The sequence below is a fragment of the Prionailurus bengalensis genome, chromosome A1 (genome assembly GCF_016509475.1).
Source record: "Prionailurus bengalensis isolate Pbe53 chromosome A1, Fcat_Pben_1.1_paternal_pri, whole genome shotgun sequence".
Taxonomy (NCBI): Eukaryota; Metazoa; Chordata; class Mammalia; order Carnivora; family Felidae; genus Prionailurus; species Prionailurus bengalensis.
Genome location: NC_057343.1, coordinates 84733062 through 84753391, shown reverse-complemented (window position 1 = coordinate 84753391; position 20330 = coordinate 84733062). Strand labels below are relative to the sequence as shown.

At 50.3% G+C, this 20330-nt stretch overlaps 2 protein-coding genes across 9 annotated transcripts; one reads left to right on the top strand and one right to left on the bottom strand.

The window, feature by feature from the left end:
* The first annotated feature begins 2626 nt into the window (after positions 1-2626).
* On the top strand, positions 2627-10969 carry ZNF692 (zinc finger protein 692). Of its 7 annotated transcripts, none has more exons than XM_043583922.1 (12): positions 2627-2727; positions 3379-3566; positions 3836-3867; positions 4210-4473; positions 4996-5044; positions 5137-5259; positions 5579-5788; positions 5876-5953; positions 6055-6133; positions 7546-7660; positions 10267-10366; positions 10488-10969. In XM_043583922.1, the coding sequence occupies exons 2-12, from the start codon at positions 3391-3393 to the stop codon at positions 10789-10791; spliced, it is 1530 nt and encodes a 509-aa protein (XP_043439857.1). In that variant the 5' UTR covers positions 2627-2727; positions 3379-3390; the 3' UTR covers positions 10792-10969. The 7 variants fall into 7 exon arrangements, with proteins under 7 accessions (XP_043439857.1, XP_043439839.1, XP_043439849.1 ...); XM_043583904.1 differs by having other exon boundaries at positions 5576-5788; XM_043583914.1 differs by having other exon boundaries at positions 5134-5259.
* Positions 10970-11475: 506 nt separating this feature from the next.
* Positions 11476-19819, bottom strand: ZNF672 (zinc finger protein 672). 2 transcript variants are annotated; one of them, XM_043583884.1, is made up of 6 exons: positions 19411-19811; positions 18952-19071; positions 16364-16464; positions 15538-15641; positions 14656-14746; positions 11476-13896 (listed from the first exon to the last, which is right to left on the bottom strand). In XM_043583884.1, exon 6 carries the CDS (start codon positions 13769-13771, stop codon positions 12395-12397), a length of 1377 nt encoding a protein of 458 aa, XP_043439819.1. In that variant the 5' UTR covers positions 13772-13896; positions 14656-14746; positions 15538-15641; positions 16364-16464; positions 18952-19071; positions 19411-19811; the 3' UTR covers positions 11476-12394. The 2 variants fall into 2 exon arrangements, with proteins under 2 accessions (XP_043439819.1, XP_043439809.1); XM_043583874.1 differs by lacking the exon at positions 14656-14746 and having other exon boundaries at positions 19411-19819.
* Between the last annotated feature and the right edge of the window lie 511 nt (positions 19820-20330).

The window sequence follows — 20330 nt, the reverse complement described above, 5'->3', positions numbered from 1 at the left end:
AAGCATGTCCACTTTCACCATTACTATTTCACTTAGTAGTGGAAGTCTTGGTCTCAGAGATTGGACAACAAAAAGAAATAAAAGGCATCCAAATCATCAAGAAAGAAGTCAAACATTCACTATTTGCAGATGACATGATACTTTATATAGAAAACCCAAAGGATTCCACAAAAAAAATTACTAGATCTTCTACATGAATTCAGCAAAGTTGTAGGATATAAAATCACCATACAGAAATCTGTTGCATTTTTATACACCAATAATGAAGCACCATCAAAAGAAACAAAAGAATCCACCCCATTTACAATTGCACCAAAAACAAAAGATACCTAGGAATATACCTGAGCAAAGAGGTAAAAGACCTGTACTCTGAAAACTATAGAATCTTATGACAGTAATTAAAGAGGACACTAAGAAACAGGAAAACATTCCATGCTCATGGATAGGAGGATCAAATACTTTTAAAATGTCTATATTACCCAAAGCAATCTACATATGTAGTGCAATCCCTATCAAAATACTACCAGCATTTGTCACAGAACTAGAGCAAACAATCCTAAAATTTGCATGAACCATAAAAGACCCAACCAGCCAAAGCAATCCTGGAAAAGCAAAGGCAAAGCTGGAGGTATCATGATTCCTGACTTCAGGCTATATTACAAAGCTCTTGTCATCAAAATAGTATAGTATTGTTACAAGACCAGACACACAGATCAATGGAACAAAATAGAAAGCCCAGAAATGGATACACAACTATATTGTCAACTAATCTTCAACAAAACAGGAAAGAATATCCAATGGAAAAAGATAGTCTCTTCAGCAATTTGTATTGGGAAAACTGGACAGCAAAATGCAGAAGAATGAAAATAGACTTTTTTACACCATACAAAAAAATGGATGAAAGACCTAAATATGAGACAGGAAACCATCAAAACCCTAGAGAAGAACAAAGGCAGCAAACTCTTTGACCTTGACTGGTACAATTTCCTACTAGACACATCTCCAGAGGCAGGGAAACAAAAGCAAAAATGAACTATTGGAACTTCATCAGATAAAAAGCTTTGTTTGGGGTGCCTGGGTGTCTCAGTCAGGTAAGCATCCAACTCCTAGTTTTGGCTCAGGTCATGATCCTATGGTTTGTGAGTTTGAGCCAATGTTGGGCTCCATGCTGATGGTGTGGAGCTTGCCTCGGATACTCTCTCTCTCTCTCTCTCTCTCTCTCTCTCTCTCTCTCTCCCCACCCGTCTGTCCCTCCCCCACTTGTGCCCTCTCCCAAAAATAAATAGATCATAGATAGATAGATAGATAGATAGATAGATAGATAGATAGATGATAGAGTTTTGTACAACAAGGGAAACAATCACCAAAACTGAAAGGCATCCTATGGAATGGGGCAAGACATTTGCAAATGACATACGGATAAAGGGTTAGTATCCAGAATCTACAAAGAACTTGTCAAACTCAACACCCAAAAAACAAATAACCCTGTTAAAGAATGTGCAGAAGACATGAATAGAAAATTTTCCAAAGAAGATATCCAGATAGCTAATAGACACATGAAAAGATGCTCAACATCAGTCATTATCAAGGAAATACAAATCAAAACTACAATGAGATACCACCAATCACCAGAATGGCTAAAATTATCAACACAAGAAACAACAGATGTTGGTGGGGATGTGGAGAAAGAAAAAGCCTCTTGCACTTTTGGTGGGAATGCAAACTGCTGCAGCCACTCTAGAAAACAGTATGGAGATTCCGCAAAAAGTTAAAAATAGAACTACCTGATGATCCAGCAATTGCACTACTAGGTATTTATCTAAAGAGTACAAAAATACAGATTCAAAGGAGGTACATGCACCCTGATGTTTATAACAGCATTATCAACAGTAGCCAAATTATGAAAAGAGCCCAAATGTCCATCGACTGATGAATGGATAAAGAAGTGGTGTGTGTGTATATATATATATATATATATATATATATATATATATATATAGGAAGAGCCAACGAAGAAGGAAGAAAATCAGGAGAGTGTGAAGTCACAGAAGCCAGTGGTATTTGGGGTGGGGGTGGGGTATGGAGGGAAAGATCTACACTGTCAGATGTTGCTCTGATGGAGGAGAGACCACAGCCAAGTGACCGTTCCATTTCAGCTGTTCTTGAAAGGGAAAACGCCACTGGAGTCATTAGAAAAGAGAATGGGAAGTCAACAAGAGTCCACAGCAAATCTAGGCAACTTTTCAGAGGACTTTTGATGCAGACAGAGGGAATGGGCCCTGGGGTTCTAGAGAGGAGTCTAGTTGGTTTTTTAGGGTGGCTGATTCTGCACTGCATGTGTGCCCGTTGATGGCAACTGAGAGAGAGAAATTGAAGGTGAATTACAAAATAGTAATTGTGGAGGCAACATCCATGAGCAGGCTGGAGAGGCTGGGGTCGGCACACAGAGGGAGGGCTTGGTACCATTCATTTCCCCATCATGCGCGGGCGCTTGCCACAAAAGCCACCCCTCCACAATTCCCCTGGCGCTAAGCGAAGTGCTTGGGCAATTCCTGCGGGAACTACACCTCCCGGCAGGCGCTACGCTAGGTGGCCAATGCGCAGGCGCGCGCTGCGGGCCTCTGTCTCTGCCCTCCCAGTAGCCCCGGCCCCTGTTCCCGGCTGCAGGCTCCGACGCGGAGGGGGACGGGTTCCTCTTAAAAGAGAAACGGCGGCTGTGCGCGCGAGGTGGGCCCTTGTCCATCTCTGCTCTCCGGGCCTGCGCGCAAGGCGAGGGAGGCGCAGGCGCATTCCGGGCGAGGGCGGGTGGGGGCGCGCAGGTAAGGCCGAGTCGGGGTGGGCCGCGGCGGGCGCTCTGGGTGGCCTGGTAGCTGCCTGTGGAATTGGCCAGCCCTACACACAGCGTTAAGTGGGACGGCGGGAGACCGGGTGGGAGAGCCCTCCAGACCCCGCCCCCACCCACATTCACCCCGCTATGAAGAGCGCCCCCGAAACACACGACCTCCCCTTCCCCCAACAACCAGTAAAGGCCCATGTTCTCTTCAAGGTGAAACTGTTTACCAACCCCTCATCCAGCCCCAGCTGAAATTTCTCCATGAAAGTCTCACGCCCCTTCCCCATAGCTTCCGTTTCTACACTTCAGTATGCCCGGGGTCAGGCCATTGTTCTGACATTGACTTTGTCTCCCTGCCTCCCACTCCACAGAGCTAGTTTACATGTCCTGTAAGCTGGAGTAGTTGGGCCCAATGGCAGGGGATGCTATTGAAATGACTTAGTTTTGCTCCAATTCATTGATGAGGAAACTGAGGCCCCAATGGCGGGTGGAGCCAGAGGCCCGGGATCAGGTACGCCCATATGCGTGTCTCCTCCACCTTGTAGGTCCTGGTGCCTATGGCTTCCTCCCCGGTGGACGCATCCCGCAGGCGGCAGGAGAAGCGAAGGCAGCTGGACGCGCGCCGCAGCAAGTGCCGCATCCGCCTAGGTGGCCACATGGAGCAGTGGTGCCTTCTCAAGGAGCGGCTGGGTTTCTCCCTGCACTCGCAACTCGCTAAGTTCCTGTTGGACCGGTTAGGGGCCTGGGCGGGACTCTGGGGGAGGGCACCCAGGCTGTAACACCCAGTCCCCTCCCAGGGTCAGGTGGTGGCCCATTGCCCCTTACCACCCGTAGATTTCTCATTTCAGCAGAACCGCCTCTGTGATTTGTGGCCTTTGTGCCCTCCTGTTGGTCCCCAGTGAATAGAGGGGCCCTTAGGACTGGTCCCTTAAAAGTGTGGGAGTGCTGAGAGCAGTTGGCCTGGACCCCTACCTAAACTGCCTCTCTTCCCTACCCTGGCAGGTACACTTCTTCAGGCTGTGTGCTCTGTGCAGGTAGGTGGGGAATAGCTAAAGTTAGGGGGTCAGGAGCCAGGGTGAGAAGAGGGGCAACAGGGAGTGAGTGATGTGACCCAGCAGCATTCTCCATAAGGAGATTGGATCTGAGTGAGTTTGGGAAAAGGTGGAGAATTGGGGAGCCCAGGGTAGTTTGATGGGAACGTCCTGTATAAAAGAGAGCAGTGTCTCAGGACCTTGGGGAGGTTCTGGGCTCTGAAGAATGATAAAATGGACTAGACTGGGGTTGCCCAGGGGGCTGGGGGACAGGGCTGAATGTAGCCCCAGAGTGAGAGTAGGAGGCCTCCCCACTTGCCCTGACTGTTGTCTTCACCATTCCAGGTCCTGAGCCTTTGCCCCCCAAGGGTCTGCAGTATCTGGTGCTCCTGTCTCATGCCCACAGCCGAGAATGCAGCCTGGTGCCTGGGCTTCGGGGGCCCGGGGGCCAAGATGGGGGACTTGTGTGGGAGTGCTCTGCGGGCCACACCTTCTCCTGGGGCCCCTCTTCAGGACCCATATCTCCAGAGGAGCCCAAGCCAGTTTTCCGGCCAAGTACTGCCCCAAGAAGCTGGTGCCCAGAGGCCAGGAGTGGGCAAGCACCTGCAGGTAGGCTGGGGGAAAGAAGAGTTGTGGAGAAAAGGAAGGGAAGAGGTTCCCATCTCTTTTGCTTAGAGCTTCATTGTCTAAAAATTATCCTTTCTCAATGAAAAAACTATGCTTACAAGAAAATATATCCTTAAATATATTTTCAGGTATAAAAAGCAAAAAACAGCATAGGGCGTATGTTGTGTTACCCTTGGTGGAAAACTAAGAGGAGAAAGAATGTATGTATGCACTTAACGGATGTATAAAATATCTCTGGAAGGGCATGTAGGAAACCAGGCTGTCTGTGGGAAGAATAGGTGATTGGGAACAGTATTGGAAAAGAGGCTTTTCATAGTGTACTTTTTTATACTTTTATTTTCTGAACCCATGTGAATGTATCATTTCTAAAATAAAATATCCCTTCCCACTCCAGTAGCCTCTGCACCCTCCTCCTTCCCAAGAGTCCTCCCACCACTTCAGACCTTAGAAGTACACCTGTCCTCATCCCTCCAGCCCAGAGTTCCTTCCCCTTTGACCCTACAGGTTTGGAATCTGAGCATGATGAGAGGACTCAGGAGGCCAGGTCACCCAGGTGAGGTTGGGGGTGGGAGGGATAGGATAGATTTGGGTGGACAGTGCAGGTGAAGGAGCAGAGCCTGAGGCTTGCCTTCCTTGGTCCAGCAGGGAAGTAGGACCCCTCCTGGAGACCTTCCCGCCCCCAGGAGAAGAGGGGGAGGAGGAAGACGAGGACGAAGAGGAGATGCTCAGTGAGGCCAGCCCATGGACCTACAGCTCCTCCCCAGATGAGCAAGTTGGGGCTGAAGGAGGATGCTGAACAGAGCAGGAGGAGGGAGGGAGCAGCTGGCCAGGGCTTCCAAACCTTTGTAGACTTGGTGGGGAAGGCAGGATGGGCATTGGGGAAGGCAGAAAGAATTGGAGGCTTTGAATTGGGTGGAAGGTGGTAAAGTTAGGCTGTAGGGCAGAATGAAAGCTGAAAGCAGGTGTGAACAGAGATCCTGGGTAGGAGTAGGGCTGTTCTGAGTTTGGGATCTTAGCATTTCGGGGGCTCAGGGCTAGCTGAAAGCCCAGGGAAATAATGCCCTCCTCTTCCTTCTCTTTTCAGCAGTGATCCAGATGCCCCCAGACTCCTTCCTTCCCCTGTCACCCATACACTTAAGGAGGGGGAAACACCCCCAGCCCCAGCAGCTCTCCTGAATCCTCTTGCTGTACCATCCTCATCAACATCGAGTTCTGGAGCTCTTCCTACCGAAGTTGGGGTACAGCCAGAACTCAGAGGGACCCCTCAAGCAGCCCAGCAGACTGAGCCTCTGGCCAGGTAACCTGATGGCTGAGACAGAGGGCAGGGGCATCCCGGAACATGGCCCTCCCTCGAGGCCCTCTGCTCCCTCTTTGCTGCCCGTAGCCCTGGGATTCAGGCCCAGTCTTCTCTGACCTTGGCCTGGGAGGAGGACACGGCACAGATTGGCCCCAAGAGAATTAGGTAGGACTTGCAGAGCGGGGCTGGAGGGGGGAGAGTGAGAAGAGGGAGTTGAGGAGAGCCCGTGGGAGTCCTTATGCTCCTCCCTATCCTCCTCCTCCCAGGAAAGCTGCCAAAAGAGAGCTGCTGCCTTGTGACTTCCCTGGCTGCGGACGGATCTTCTCCAACCGACAGTATTTGAATGTGAGGAATGTGAGGGGCACAGATTGGGTTTTATGTGACTTCAGAGGTGAGAAGCGCTGAAGGGGATGCTGAGGTGAAGGAGAAGCTGAAGCAAAGAAGCCTGGAATGTGGGTGGATTCAGAGATGGGAAGAGAAAGATGGGGGTGGACCTGCAGAGCTTACCTATAGTTAATAATCACTAAAGCAGACAGCTGGTAGATAAGGCAGAAAACCAAGCCACCAGTACACAGCTGCTGCCCAGGGCCCTCCAAGGGTCACGTGGAGATGATGATGGCATTCCTCAGGCTCTTGGAGTGCTAGTGACTGTTCTAAGCACTTGACATGGGTCAAGTCTTTTGATCTTCAAAAGATCCCTATGGAGTAGGTGCTGATACAGTTCCTGCTTTGCAAATGAGGAAACTGAAGCACACAAAATGGTTAAGCAGTTCCCAAGACTCCTTAGCTAGTGTGTGACGGTGCTGGGGTTGCTGAGTCCACACTCAGCCACCTGGCCCTGTTCACTTGAGCAGGCAGTTCTAGTGCTAGAGGACTGGAAGATGGTCCTGTCCCCAGCCTAACTGCAGGAGAGGTTTGGGGCACAAAGAGGGAAGGGCCACAGCCCCCACACTCATCCAGAGCCCTCCCAGACCCAAGTGCTGAGGCAGAGACCCCAGACCAGAGGAATGGTGAGGCAAGGGTGGAAGGCATTTGGGCAGGAAATCCCTGGGCTGAGAAGAACTTTACCAGGGCTAGTCAAACGCACTTGAGCTTGTTAATGGAGGACACTTGAAGCAGCCACCAGCAGCAGTTTAACTATGGGAAAGCGGGATTATAGATAAGGGGAAAGCCCATGGAATTTAGTGAGCCAGAATGTGACATTAGGTCAGACAGGAGAAATATTTCCAACAAATAATCAGGGAGTTAAAGAAGAACACACAATCCCTAAAAGTGTTCCAGGTTGAAAGCATACACGTGTGTGTGTGTGTATTTCTAAAGAAGATTTAGGAAAACACCATATAATGTATACCCATGGTTAGCAATAAAGTAGGCAATCTAGGTGATATTATTGTACATTAATATTGATATTAAAGAGGATAATCATACCTACCCAAATTGTGTTCTTATTCCCAGCAGACAGCAAATCCATGGTTAGGGAACCAGGAGTGTCACCAGAATGGCACTTTGTTCAGGGAACTGGTCCTTGTAAGGAAGGTTGTGGCAAAAAGGTGAGGTAATGGAAGTCAAGGACAGAATAGGGTGAGGGCAGAGTTTGGTGTCAGGATGGGATGGTGGACTTATATACAGGTGAGGACTGGCCAGGATGATGTGAGCTGGTGGTGACAGAACTTTTGGGGGATGGGGAGGGGGCAGAGGAGCCTGCCTGCTGGGTCAGCTCTGGTGGTCTCCCTGAGACCACCTGTTTCCTTCCCTAGCACCACAAGAAGTACCAGCACATCCACCAAAAGTCCTTTTCCTGCCCAGAACCAGCCTGTGGGAAGTCCTTCAACTTTAAGAAACACCTGAAGGAGCATGTGAAATTGCACAGTGGTGAGTGGTAGAAATGCCTCCTCATTCCCTCTCCTGTGGGTCCCTTCACCTCTCTCTCTGGGTGTTTTCATTTCTCCATGAGTCCCGTCACTTCTCCATGTGGGTTCTGTCACCTCCCCCTGGCGGTCCCTTCACTTGCCCTGTGAGGCCTATCACCTCCTATCTGCAGGTGCCATCACACCCCTCTGTGGGATGATTCTCACTCAACACTCAACTCTCTGTGTGTTGAGCACCTGCCTGCTTGAGACTGTTCTAGGTGTAGGATACAAAAGTGAACAGAGGCATCCACTCTAGTGATAACAGGGATACAAAGAGATGTGAAAGCAGGGAAGGGATGGAGAGCATGAGAGAGGAGTTTCTTTTGTAGAAAGGGAAGCTCCTTTGAGCAAAGACCTATGTGAAGGGAGGAATAGAGGCTTGTCCATGTCTATGGGCAGGCCTGGGGAGGCCCTGAACTGGCATCTGCATGGAATGTACCAGGAATGGAGAGGGGGCCAGGAAGTTAGAAAGGAAGGAAGAGAGGTCAGATAGGTAGCAGGGACCTCTAACACTACCATCAAAGATGGTTTGGCTTCTGGCTAAATGAGATGGGCACCAGGGTGTAGTGTAGCAGAACGACACAACTGACTTTAAAAGGAGCACAACTGACTTTAAAACTGACTTTGTGACTGCCATGTGGAGAAATGGGGCTGTAGGAATGTGCAGTGTGCAGTGATGGCAGCTTTAACACGCTGGTACAGTTGAGTTGATAAGAAGTGGCTGGAGGCTGATGTGAGCGTGAAAGTAGAGCTAGAAGGGCTGCTGTGAGGAGGACAGATTGGCCACAGGTGGATGGGCAGGAGGGCATCAAGCTGACTTGAAGGATTCCAGCTTGAGCAACTGGAAAGAGGTGATGTGATTTCCTGAAAATGAGAGAGGCTTTAGGAAAGGGACAGTTTATTTGGGACATGATAATTTAGGCATCCCAGAAGATATGAATCTGGAGTCTGGAGATGGTGGGGGGAGGGGGAAAAAGTGTTAATCACAAGCACATGGGTGCTTCACAAGCACATTTGTTGCTGAAGGTGGAGTATACCTCCATGGAGTGAACGTAGGTACAGAAGAGTAATGAATGGGACATGTGGAAAGGGCAGCTACAAAGTGACCAGTGAGGCAAGTGAAGAGAGCAGTACTTGAGGAACCAAGTGGAGAGATTGCTCCAGGGAGGAGGGACAGAGGGTGGGTTGTGCCAGTGCTATAAGACGGAGTAAGATGAGGATGAGGACTTTGACTACATAACAAGGTGGCATGTGACAAGGGAGAGGACAGCCAGAATCGAATTAGTTCAAGGCAGAGAGGAGCTAAAGAAGTGGAAATAGAGAATATGGACTACTCTTTGGAGTTTTGCTGTGAAGACAAGTAGAGAAATGGGGTCTTAGCTGGAGAGCTGTGAGCTTGGGGGCACAGAGGGGAAAGGGATCCCACTGAGAGTAAAGGTTACTGATGCCTAGGTGGGGTGGGCAGCCTGCAGTCAGGGAGAAAAGGTGTGTTTCTGCACAATTGGAAGGTGGCTACAGTAGAGCAAGTATTCACATAAATGGTCACAAACAAGTTTGGTGATAGATTAGGTAAGGAGGAAGATGTGGGTATTCTCTCCTGGCTTTTCTCTTCTTGGTGACTTTGAAAAATAAGATCACTGCTGAATGAGGCTGGCAGAGAGAGGAGGTAGTATGGAATAATTGTCTATTGGACTCCTGTGAGTGAGAGAGTGAAATACAGAGGCATATGGTGGACTCTTTAGACTTGTGGTTGTGGATGAAAAGTAGAGGCTGGTGGGTGGGTGGGGGGCATGGATTGTGGATTCTGTTTCTACTTCTCTTAGCACACCTGTGCAGGATCGGGCCAAATGTTGTTCACCCTAAGTTGGATTTTAGCCAAACAGGTCCAGCTGAGGAAGAGAGGGGCCAGTGAATGGGTAGTATGAGTGAAGGAAGGCTACAAAGATGCCTTGGAACGGGAGTGTGGAGGGGCACAGTGGAAAGTCAGCGGGCTGCTGGACTGGCAGCGTGGAATCACAGGCTTATTGCAGCAGGACAAAGTAGTAGAAGGCCCTTGCTGGAACTGGCATGCCTGCAATTGCAGTTTCTGAAAAGGGTGGGAGACCAGGGACAGGGAGACCAGGGAACAGAAATATGGAGTGCTGGCTGAGGAGAGGGCCTGGAGCCAGAGATTTGTGCAGTGTGGTAGAGTGATGGGGAAGAAGGCTGTAAGCATACATGTGCCGTCTGACAGGTGGGGGTGAGACAGATGTCTAAAGGATGCCACAAGAAGTGATGATACCTCCAGTATGCCCTGCCCTGAGGCTTGGAGGTACAGGAGAAAAAGCACAGTGGGCCTGTGAGAGCTGCTGGAGAAGGGCAAAGGGCAGGTGCTGTTAGTGCTGGCAGGTTCAGAGAAAAAGGAACAGGTTGGCTGCTGACAGCCACAGAGCACTTTTGGGGGCTGAGAGGAGTGGGATAAGCAGGCTGAATGGGGACAGTACTCCTGTGAGGGTTGGCAGGTGGGTTGGGCTGAGGAGGGGCCACAGCCTGGGGATGAATGCTAGGGTGTCACCTGTGCACCTGCAGACACCCGGGACTACATCTGTGAGTTCTGTGCCCGGTCTTTCCGCACCAGCAGCAACCTCGTCATCCACCGGCGCATCCACACTGGAGAGAAGCCCCTGCAGTGAGTGTGGGGGAGGTAGTATGGGTGGGAAGGTAGGGCTGTGGGTTGGAGCGGGGGAACTGCCATGGGGAAGTCAAGATGGGCTGAAGCACTGTCCTTCCCTCCGCTGTCCCTGGCTCAGGTGTGAGATCTGTGGGTTCACCTGCCGCCAGAAGGCCTCCCTGAACTGGCACCGGCGCAAGCATGCAGAGACAGCTGCTACTCTGCGCTTCCCCTGTGAGTTTTGTGGCAAGCGTTTTGAGAAGCCAGACAGCGTTGCAGCTCACTGCAGCAAAAGCCATCCAGCCCTGCTCCCAGCTCCACAGGAGTCACCTGGCCCTTTGGAACCCTGCCCCAATATCTCTGCCTCTGTGACCCTGAGGTCTGATGATGAGTCCAGGCCCTCTCTGGTTCCTGAAGCTCTGACCACACTCCATCAACAGTGAGCATTCCTGGGCTCTGAGAAGCCAGACCCTAGGGACTGAAGGGGAGCAAGGAAGAGAAGGGCCAGATGCCTAGTCCCCAGAAACTAAGGTGACAGGGAGTGTAGGGTGGGGGGCAAAAAAAACCCAAGACAGGCTACTTTAGCCTTCTTAAACAACAGAATAAACTCAGTATTTTACAGTTGTGTGTGAGCAGAGTGAATGTTTTGGCACCTGAAGAATGGGAATCCTTATTCCTCTGGAAGCAGGCTCTGCTAGAATGTGCCTGAGTGCACCATAGGTGCAGGCCCTGTTTCTCTCTCTGTAGGCCCCTACGTCAAGGACCTAGCTTTCTTTCCCAATTTGGTTTGACACTTTGCAGTCCTTTTCAGTTGAGTGTCATACCTATTCTTGTGCTCAAGCAGGGCAGGCTGTGACAGTATGCAGAGCACTGGGTCATTCCAGAGGGATAGCTGGAGCAGGAATGGAGGTATGTGAGCCTGAGCCACATTTGTACTCTTCACTGAGAACCAAGTGTATAGGCCTTAAGAGTCTTGCCTTCCAGTGCAAAATCAAGGGGGCACTACATGCAAGATCACTTGGGAGGGGACAAGATATCTTGGAACTTCAAAAGAGCATGGCCCTTGGATCACTCTTGAAGTCTGCAAAGACAGCAGCCTCAAGCTTTGAGAAAAGAGGCTCTTGGTATCTGGAACCCAGACAAACAACTCTTTATTTCAACAGCCATAAGCAAAAAAATCACTGGACAACTCCAGATTTTCTACCCTGCACTACTGCCTCTGTGGAGCTGTTTCCCCATGGCTCCAAGATTGATTTGGATATAACATTCTGATGTTTCATTTGGCAGTATCCTGCTTTATCCATGTGGTCTATGTCTAGGTCCCAAAGCTAATGTGGCCCACCTAGCTAGAGAACAGTGTCCTGAGAGGGACCTTGATCTGGACACCATCAGGTCTGGCCCATGGGACAGGTGGATGCTTTGCTGAGGGCTCCTGCCCACCCTCACTGGAGTGGGCCTTCTCTGCTGGGCAGCAGGCTGATTGCTTATGGCAGGATGCCTTTCACAGAAATGAGAAATCTCATTATCTCTGCCTAAAAATTTCCCATCTCTCAGAGCCCAGGGAGAAAGCAGCAGAGAAGCTGTCAAGTGGAACCAGGAGGCAAGAAGACCGCAAGGCAGGTGGGTTGTCCCTGTGGCCACCCTGTGATCATTACCTGAAGAGGCAGGACAACAAAAGTATCCAGGAAGGAGAGCTAGAGGAGACTCAGGCTGGAAAAAGGGGACGGGACAAGAGAAGACAATACAGGTGGGAAACCAGGAAGAAAACATTTGAGGGCACAGTAGCAGCAATGGGAACACACCAATACCTGGGCTTTCTTCCATGTCTAGGTTTTCCCAGTTCCCTGCACCTATACCCCAGAGGTAGCAGGAAGGATGGACAGGAAGAGCTGACAAGGGAAATGGATGTAGGGGCGTGACAGGGGGTGACAGACAGCCATGCTGTTTTTATACAGACTCCCATTTGCAGAGCTGCCCCACCATCCCTGTGGCAGTATATTGGTACTTGCTGAGCCCATTCCAGAGAAACTTCTCAGCAAGTTTCCCTCAGCTGGGACACAAAAAGTCCGGCTTCTCCTGTTCTGCCTGCCCTGCAAAGATGAGGGCAGCTCCTGCGGTTGCTTGGATGGCAGCGGTGGCGGCACGCGCTCGTGTGTGGGCCCGCTGGTGCTGTGAGAGGGAGCGACTGTGGCTGAAACACTTGCCGCACTCAGCACATTCTGCTGGCCGCTCGCCCAGGTGTGTCTTGCGGTGCAGTGCCAGTTTGGACCCCACGCTGAAGGCCTTGCCGCACTCAGGGCATTTGTGGGGCTTGTGACCAGCATGGTTGCGCCGGTGCACGTTGAGGTTAGATACGCACGTGAAACATTTGCCACACAACTCACAATGGTAGGGTTTCTCGCCTGTGTGTGTGCGCCGGTGCTTGGTGAGGTCAGAACGGTCGCTGAAGCGGCGGCCGCACTCGGCACATGGGAAGGGCCTCTCGCCTGTGTGTATGCGCTGGTGCACCACTAGGTCAGAGCGCTGCCCAAAGCCCTTTCCACATGTAGTGCATGCGTGGGGCCGATCTCCCTGGTGGCTGCGCCTGTGGCGCAAAAGGGTGGAACTCTCGCTGAACCGGCGCCCACAGTCCCCGCACATGTAGGGCTTCTCACCTGTGTGTGTGCGCTGATGGCGCACGAGCGTGGCACTCTCCAAGAAGCCCTTTCCACACTCGGGGCACTTGAAGGGCTTCTCACCTGAGTGAATCTGCAGGTGTCGTGTTAGTGTTGAGCTCTTACCAAAGTTCTTCCCACACACACTGCACTGGTGTGCACCCGGAGCATGAGGCTGCGGAGGTGTGGAGTCTCCAGGGCTCCGGGCCACGTGGACGCGCGCGTGGCTCCGCAGCCCTGCGTAGCTGCGGAACGCCCGTGGGCATTGTGTGCAGCGGTGCAATGGGTCGGTGGGTGTGATGGGTGACCCCCACGGGTGTGCGCGCGCCTGGTGGAAGCGTAGCGCGCTCTGTCGGAAGGTGCGGGCACACAGCGGACAGCGGCGGGGCCGCTCTGGGGGATGCAGGCGGCGCCGGTGCAGCAGCAGAGCCGGGAGGTGTGGGAAGCTGCGGCCGCAGGCACGGCAAGAGCAGGAGCGGCTGCGCTGTCTATGTACACTCTGGTGCAGGTCGAGGTAGCCGCTGTGGCGGAAGCTCTGGCCGCACTCACTGCAGATGTAGAGTGTTTGGCCAGCATGGGCGCGTCGGTGCGCACGGAGGTCAGCAGCCAGGGCATAGCACTCACCACAGTCTAGGCAGCGGTAGCGGCTGTCACCGCCGTGAGCACGCTCATGACGCAGCAGCACCGAACTGTAGCGGAAGCTCTTGCCACACTCACTGCATATGTAAGGCCTTCCTGCTGCTGCCGCCATCTCTGATGCAGCTAACATGGTGAGGGCCAAGCCGGGCGTGGGGGGGGTGGAGTCCCCGGAATGCAGGCTGGCAGGGATGTGTGCCACTCCCACGCCAGGGTGCACTTCCTCAAACTGCGTGTTATTTTCCGTTTTCTGAAGGCCTAGAAAGGGAGTGGCAAAGGGAAGAAGGGGAGTTTTGGAAAACTGGTCTGCAGATTCTAGGTTCCTTTTCTTGTAAGCAGACTCTGTGTCTTTTTCTAGGGTGCGCTGCAGCCCAGTTCACCCTTCACTGCGAGCCCTATAGGGAGAAAGTCACTGTATGCTACAGTTAAAGCTGTAACAGCTACACCTTGGGGAATGGCCAGGTGAGCACAGAGTCCCTCATTTCTTGTAACTTCCTCAGCTAGGCCATCTCCTGCATTCCATTCTCCAAGAAGAGGCAAAGCTATAGGACTCCTAGAAATATGGGGAAGGAGGTCTTCATGCCACCACGAAGGGCAGGAGGGATTCAGAGAGGGAGTTTGCCTCCAAAACTCTGCTTGGGAGGGGATGAGGAGTACCCAGCCAGTTTTCTGTCCTTAGGCCAGAGGTCTTAGCCTGGAGATACACTAGGAAACACCAAGAAGGGATGGGCAATGAGAAAGCCCCTGGGCCACAGAGCCTGCTTACCAGAAAAGGAACCTAGAATCTGCAGACCAGTTTTCCAAAACTCCCCTAGACCACATGGATAACCTTCCCCTGAGACCCTGGTTTCCTAAGTCACCAGTGTGAACCCAGCCAGACCTGGAAGGTCAAGGAGGGCAATGAGATGAAGCCTAAACCCATACGTAAGCAGAAGCCTGGGCAAAAAGGGCTGGGGCCTGGGCAAAGGATGGTATCTGAGAAACCCCAAAGTACTGCACCTTGGCTTTGGACAATACCTGATAAACAACCACTCCACACTGGTACACAGCTTCAAAGTTCTCTGGCCTAACCTTGAGAAAGCAACTCTGGACCTGGGTGAAAGCAACCCTGGAAGGGGTGAAAAGGAACATGTGTAGTCCACAAAAAATAATATTGAAAGTTGATGGCATTTTCCTAGAAGTGCTTTTCACATTTTCAGGAAAAGCTGGGGAGAAGGAAGAAGCATTCCTTCTTAATTCTCAGTTCATCCAAGCTGTTTGCAAACATTCTACAGACATCCTTCATTGCCCTAGCTCCAGGGATCTGAGAACCCAGAATAGCAGAAAAGCCCCTTATGGGGATGGAATCTGTTCTGCTAATTGTCTTTATCTCAGATGTTATCCCTGAATCCTAACAAGTTGGTCCAGGTAGCTGTCTGGGAGCAGAGTCAGGCTTTCTTTACAGAACCTCCTGTGGGCCTCATCACTGACTACTTCCCTCAAGGTCCAAGGATTGGTCCCAGCTAAATTCAGTGGAGATTAGGTGCAGTTACTATGAGTTATAGACTATCACTCAACGGGTCAGGGAGAGGAAGCAAACAAGTCAGCAATCATTTTCTTACTGGCAGATGGAAACATCATAAATACCTAGAGCTCTGGTTAAAACATCCCATAAATAGGATCCATTGAAAAAAATCCTTGAGAGGTGCCTGGGTGGCTCAGTTGGTTAAGCATGCGACTTCTCACAGCTCATGGGTTCAAGCCCTGCATCAGGCTTTGTGCTGACAAATCAGAGCCTGGAACCTGCTTCAAATGTTGTGTCCCTCTCTCTGCCTCTTCCCCACTCAGGCTGTCTTTCTCTCAAAAACAAACAAATAAACATTTAAAAAAGAAAAAAAAAAAGTCTTGAAAGCCACAAACCTTCAGGGGTGGGCTCAGGAGCTTCTGCTCCCCTCCACATTGGGCAGGAGTGGCCAATACAGGATGTTCTTTTCTCATGCCTTTGAAGCAGGATGTTCTGTACCCTGCGAAGATGAAGGAAGAGGGACAACATGAATTTAAACTGAGCAGAGGGGACAGAAGCAGGGAGAGAAAGAAGAGGGGAATATTGTTTTAATGGCCATTTTCAAATTTAAAAAACTAAAGAAAAGTATTATGAATCACTCTTTCACCTTCAGCATCTATTTACATTTTGCTCTCAAAATTTCTGTCCCATCTATGACATTCCTCCCATCCCACACACTTTTTCTCTCTTTTTTTGGTCTGCAGTATTTTAAATCCCAGATATCTTATTCAAAGAGAATAAGTTTAAGCACAAACTGCAAGCAGGGGCAGGAGCCCCTCTGCAGACCTCTCTAAAGCAGTCTTTAGAGAGTCTCTCAGTTCTTTCATAGGGAACTTTCAGCCCAGACACTTGGGCAGCTTACTCTAGCTGGTCTTCAATTCAAAAGAACTTTTACCCTCATGTGAATAAAACCTTCCCTCAGGACTCAGTGTTTGATCCCAAATGCCAAAGAGAGCAATGCACATTCCCTGGTGTGTGTTCCACTTTACTTGGGCGTCTGCAGGGACCATGGCACCTCTCAGGCCAAGTTTCTGGGAAACCGCCCCCCTGCCTCCCAGGGCACATGCCCAAGGAAGGGAAGACAAATGCACAAACACAAACATGCATACGAGTGACATATAAAGAAAGATACAATTCTCCCCCCAACCCCTGCCCCATTACAAATGTGGAAATAAGACAGACCCTGATCTAGGGAGCAGGTTTGGTAACTCAGTACCAGAGTGCACCCTTCAAGTCTCTCTTCTGTACTTCACCCCATGCTGGAACTTGCCCTGGGAGGAAATCTGAAAGGAAAAAAAAAAATTACTGTGCAAAAAACAAAACAAAACAAAAAAAGATTTTTAGACTGTCCTAACCACTTTGTCAATTGAGGGTTTTGAAGTTGTTAAACCACCAAATTCATTTTAAGTGTAAAAAAAGTAAGTGCAGGAGGGAAAAAAAAAAAGTACAGGAGGGCTTGGAAAGAGGGAAGGAAGTAATTATGTGTGATTTACTGAAAAGTCCTAAATGCTCAGTATTTTAAAGTAGTAACTTTCAAGCATCTAATACTTACAAATATTTACAAATGCTACATATGTAATTAATAAAAAACAGGTAATATAAGCTAATGAAAAAATTAACATTTACACTTGATTAAAAATAAGCTTCTGAGTTTCATATCACTTTATTTTTGTGTCTTAATAGATTTTGCAGGGATTTCATACCATATCTAATTGATCACATGTTACAGATCAAGAGTATGGTAATTAATTAGGATTTAGTACATTTACTAACAATCTACTATGAGAGCAGTTTAGTCCTTTTTCTTCTGAGTTGTGTCCTTCAGTCACTACAAAGATTTTCTTCTCTAGTTATCTGTTCTGCTGGGCCAACATTTCTGGGGCAGGATGAAGAGGCAAGTGATCATCTCACAATTTCTCCATCTTGAAGCCAGAGCTGGGTAAAACTGGAACAGGAGAGGGACTGAGGATTGTTCCTGCTGTACTGTCCACTATAATAGTCTTGAGCCACATGTGACTGAGCACTTGAAATGTGGCTGGTCCAAACTGAAATGTGCTGTAAAGGGTCAACTACACTCCTGATTTCAAAGATTTAGTATGAAAAAAGAATGCAATATATCTCATTAATAATGTTTAATGTTGATTATATATATGTTGAAATGATAATGTTTTGTATATATTGGGTTAAATGAGATGTATTATTTAAAAAAAAATTTAATGTTTATTTTTGAGAGAGAGAGAGCGAGAGAGAGAGAGAGAGCATGAGTGGGGAAAGGGCAGAGAAAGAGGGAGACACAGAATCTGAATCAGGCTCCAGGCTCTGAGCTGTCAGCACAGTTCTCATGAGACACAAGATCATGACCTGAGCCTAAGTCAGACACTTAACCGACTGAGCCACCCAGATGCCCCAAATGAAATGTATTATTAAAATCAATTACCTACTCTGGGGCCTTTCCATTTATAGCTCCACCTACAAAGCCCATTACCCCCTTCACTCAGTGCTTGGCTCCGATAGCCCCTCCTCAGAGAAGCTCTGCTGAGCGCCTTCACACCCCACAGCCCATCCCCTTGCTTGGTTTTATTCTGAGTAATCAGTGAAAGTAACAGGAAACAGTGATTCCCATCCATTCTGGGAAGGTTTCAGCCCCTTTTCTAGGTAAGGATGGAGTGTGGAATCTAGAGCACCAGAGTGGCTATTCCTTACTTTCTTTTCTTCCACAGAAGAAACAAGATCCAGTACTTCAAAAGAAGTTACCCCTTCTAGCTTCAGGTCCAGTCTGACATGTTTAAGGAGCTGGTGGAAATAGGAATGACAGCTGCTTCCCATCCCAAGTGCCCAAGACTGATTATGACTCAAATACATTCTTTTGGAAGTTCTCCCTTCACAATTTTTTTCCTGTGAACTGGCAAGTGTGGACAAGGTGCGGATGTTGGCAGGGAGAGAGCATACATAGTAGGATAGTCTATTCCCTGTGTTCCTTTGACACACGGTTGCAAAACTGCAACCCAGAGGGGGCAGAGCTTCCCAGAACTGGAATATAAGAAGGGACTATATATATTGTTTTGAACCTTCCCTGGGCCTAGCAAGAAGTTGGGCACACATAGGGCACTCAATGCTTTTTAAACATGATGTATTAAACTGGCATACAAGTCTTTCAAATGTTAGATTCCTGGAGGAGTAGGAAGCCTCTCTCCAGTCATCTTATCCTCCGTAGCCCTATCTACTGCAGGTACTGCAAATACTCTGCTTTGGTTTACTGAAACAGAACTGCAAGATCCATAGGGGAACCACAGAGGCAAGTGTCCAAATTCTGGTTCTTCCATAATAAGTATTAGCTGTGTGACCTCGGACAGGGAACTTTAGGGGTCTGACACTCCTGCCTGGGAGAACCCAGTAAAGGAAACTATTATAACGTTTCATATGAAAAGAAGGTTAAAACATGTGTAAGTCTGACAACTGCGGTTGCTGAAGTTTTAGGTTTTACCCTCCTCAGGAAAGTTCCTCTAAAGAAGGATCCTGAATATGGGGTCTGTCTCTGACTTCGACCCTAAGGATCCTAAACGTTCTGCAAGACTTTTTAAATCCCTTCCCTGATCCCCCAAAGAACCCTTCTTCACAGGGTTAGAGCAGTGTAGGCATTCCGTAGCCCCACGCCGAACCCCGGGAGCTTTCAGAGTAAGCACGAAGATTGGTTGTTCATTTTAAGACTTGTTGCCTCGTACTTAACGGGAAGATGTACACAACTATTCACGGTAAGAGGAACGCCACACCTGAGAAGGTCGCAGCGCAGCCAATTCCGGGCGCTTCCGTCAACGGTGGTCGTCACGAGTTGCTTGGCGAAACTCTTCCGACCTCAGCTCCTCTCCCACGGCGCCAGTCCACCTTGAGGGCTAGACAGGGCACCAAAGACGTATTGAGGAGTCGGGGGTGATTAACGCCGACAGAGCTTGGTAGCTAAAGCTGCCCTTTTAATCCGTCTTAGCCTGGTGATATCTGCGTCGTGGGGCTGCGGGCCCGAAGGTGACCGGGGGAAGACGGGCGAGGACAGGCTGAGGGCAAGGCCTGGGAGGAGCAGGCCGCCCAGCGTGCCTTAGCGTCACTCGTTGCCGGGGCGGCGCTCGCAACAGCTGCAGGCGCTAGCAGCCCACAGCGGAGGGGCGAAGACCGGCGACAGTTGGAGATCGCTGCCCCGCGCCAACCCTGCCCTCCTAGCCCCTCAGTCCCCTCACCGGTCGCCGAATGGCTCCTTGTACACCACGCGGTTCCCACTCAGCTGGCTCGCCGACCCCTGCCTCCCAGACTGCGGGACTAAGGAGAAGGGAGGAAGGGACTGGCGGAGCGCTCGGCCGCCGAATAGGGGGAGCTGGGAGGCGGCTCGGAAAAGGGGTCACGCTGCAGTCCCGCTTTCCCCAGTTGGCCAGTGGTTGACCTCAGGCGAGCCGCGTCACTGGTTGCTGGGATGACTAGGAGGCGTAGGACCTCCACTGACCTAAGTCTGTGTCCCAAATCGCGGTGAGGGGGCGGGGCTACCACTGCCAGCCAAATACCACCGCCCTCCTCGACAAGGCTCCGCCTTCTTCCCAGGAGTAACCAGTCTCTACCTCCTCTTTTGTCCGTCCGCCCCTTGGTTCCACCCAATCAGAGGAAAGGGCGCTGAGACCTGGGCACCGCCTGAGTCCGCGGTGGCTGAGTTCCGGTGCGGAGTCTAGTCTTCCAGCTGCTAGCACACGCCTAGTGGGACGCGGACGAGAGTCCTTGCGGCTGCTGTCGCCCAGGTAACGGATGCCTGGCGCTGAGCGGCCGCAGGTGCCACCCTCCCAAATCGTTCCAGTGGTTAGTAACTTTTTTACAGTAAGGCCACACTGAGTACCTATTATCGCGCTTAATCCTCGCCACAGCCCTGACAATCAGGTTCCCACAAATTAATGTCTAAGGTCGCACTGCCGGGGCTGGGGGTACTCCTGGTCTGCTTTCCAGCCACCTCTTCAAGAGCTGCTAGGCAGAGCTTCCTGTCCAAATGTTGAGACTTCAACCACTGAGAGATGGAAGTGCCAACTGATTTCTGGAAATGAATGGAAGTGGGAGCGTAACAGTCCCCTCTTCCAGGCTACCGATCATCCAGAACAGACTCCGAGAATGGTACCCGCTC

Bases quoted from the DNA above. Each gene is read 5' to 3' on its own strand.
- ZNF692 (XM_043583899.1), top strand. From the start codon at position 3,391: ATGGCTTCCTCCCCGGTGGACGCATCCCGCAGGCGGCAGGAGAAGCGA. The intron at 3,567-3,835 runs GTTAGGGGCCTG...CTACCCTGGCAG, and splicing joins GCTAAGTTCCTGTTGGACCG to GTACACTTCTTCAGGCTGTG. The intron at 7,661-10,266 runs GTGAGTGGTAGA...GTGCACCTGCAG, and splicing joins GCATGTGAAATTGCACAGTG to ACACCCGGGACTACATCTGT.
- ZNF672 (XM_043583874.1), bottom strand. From the start codon at position 15,577: ATGTGGAGGGGAGCAGAAGCTCCTGAGCCCACCCCTGAAG. The intron at 13,897-15,537 runs GTTTGTGGCTTT...CTCCCTTTCTAG, and splicing joins TCCTGAGCCCACCCCTGAAG to GCCTTCAGAAAACGGAAAAT.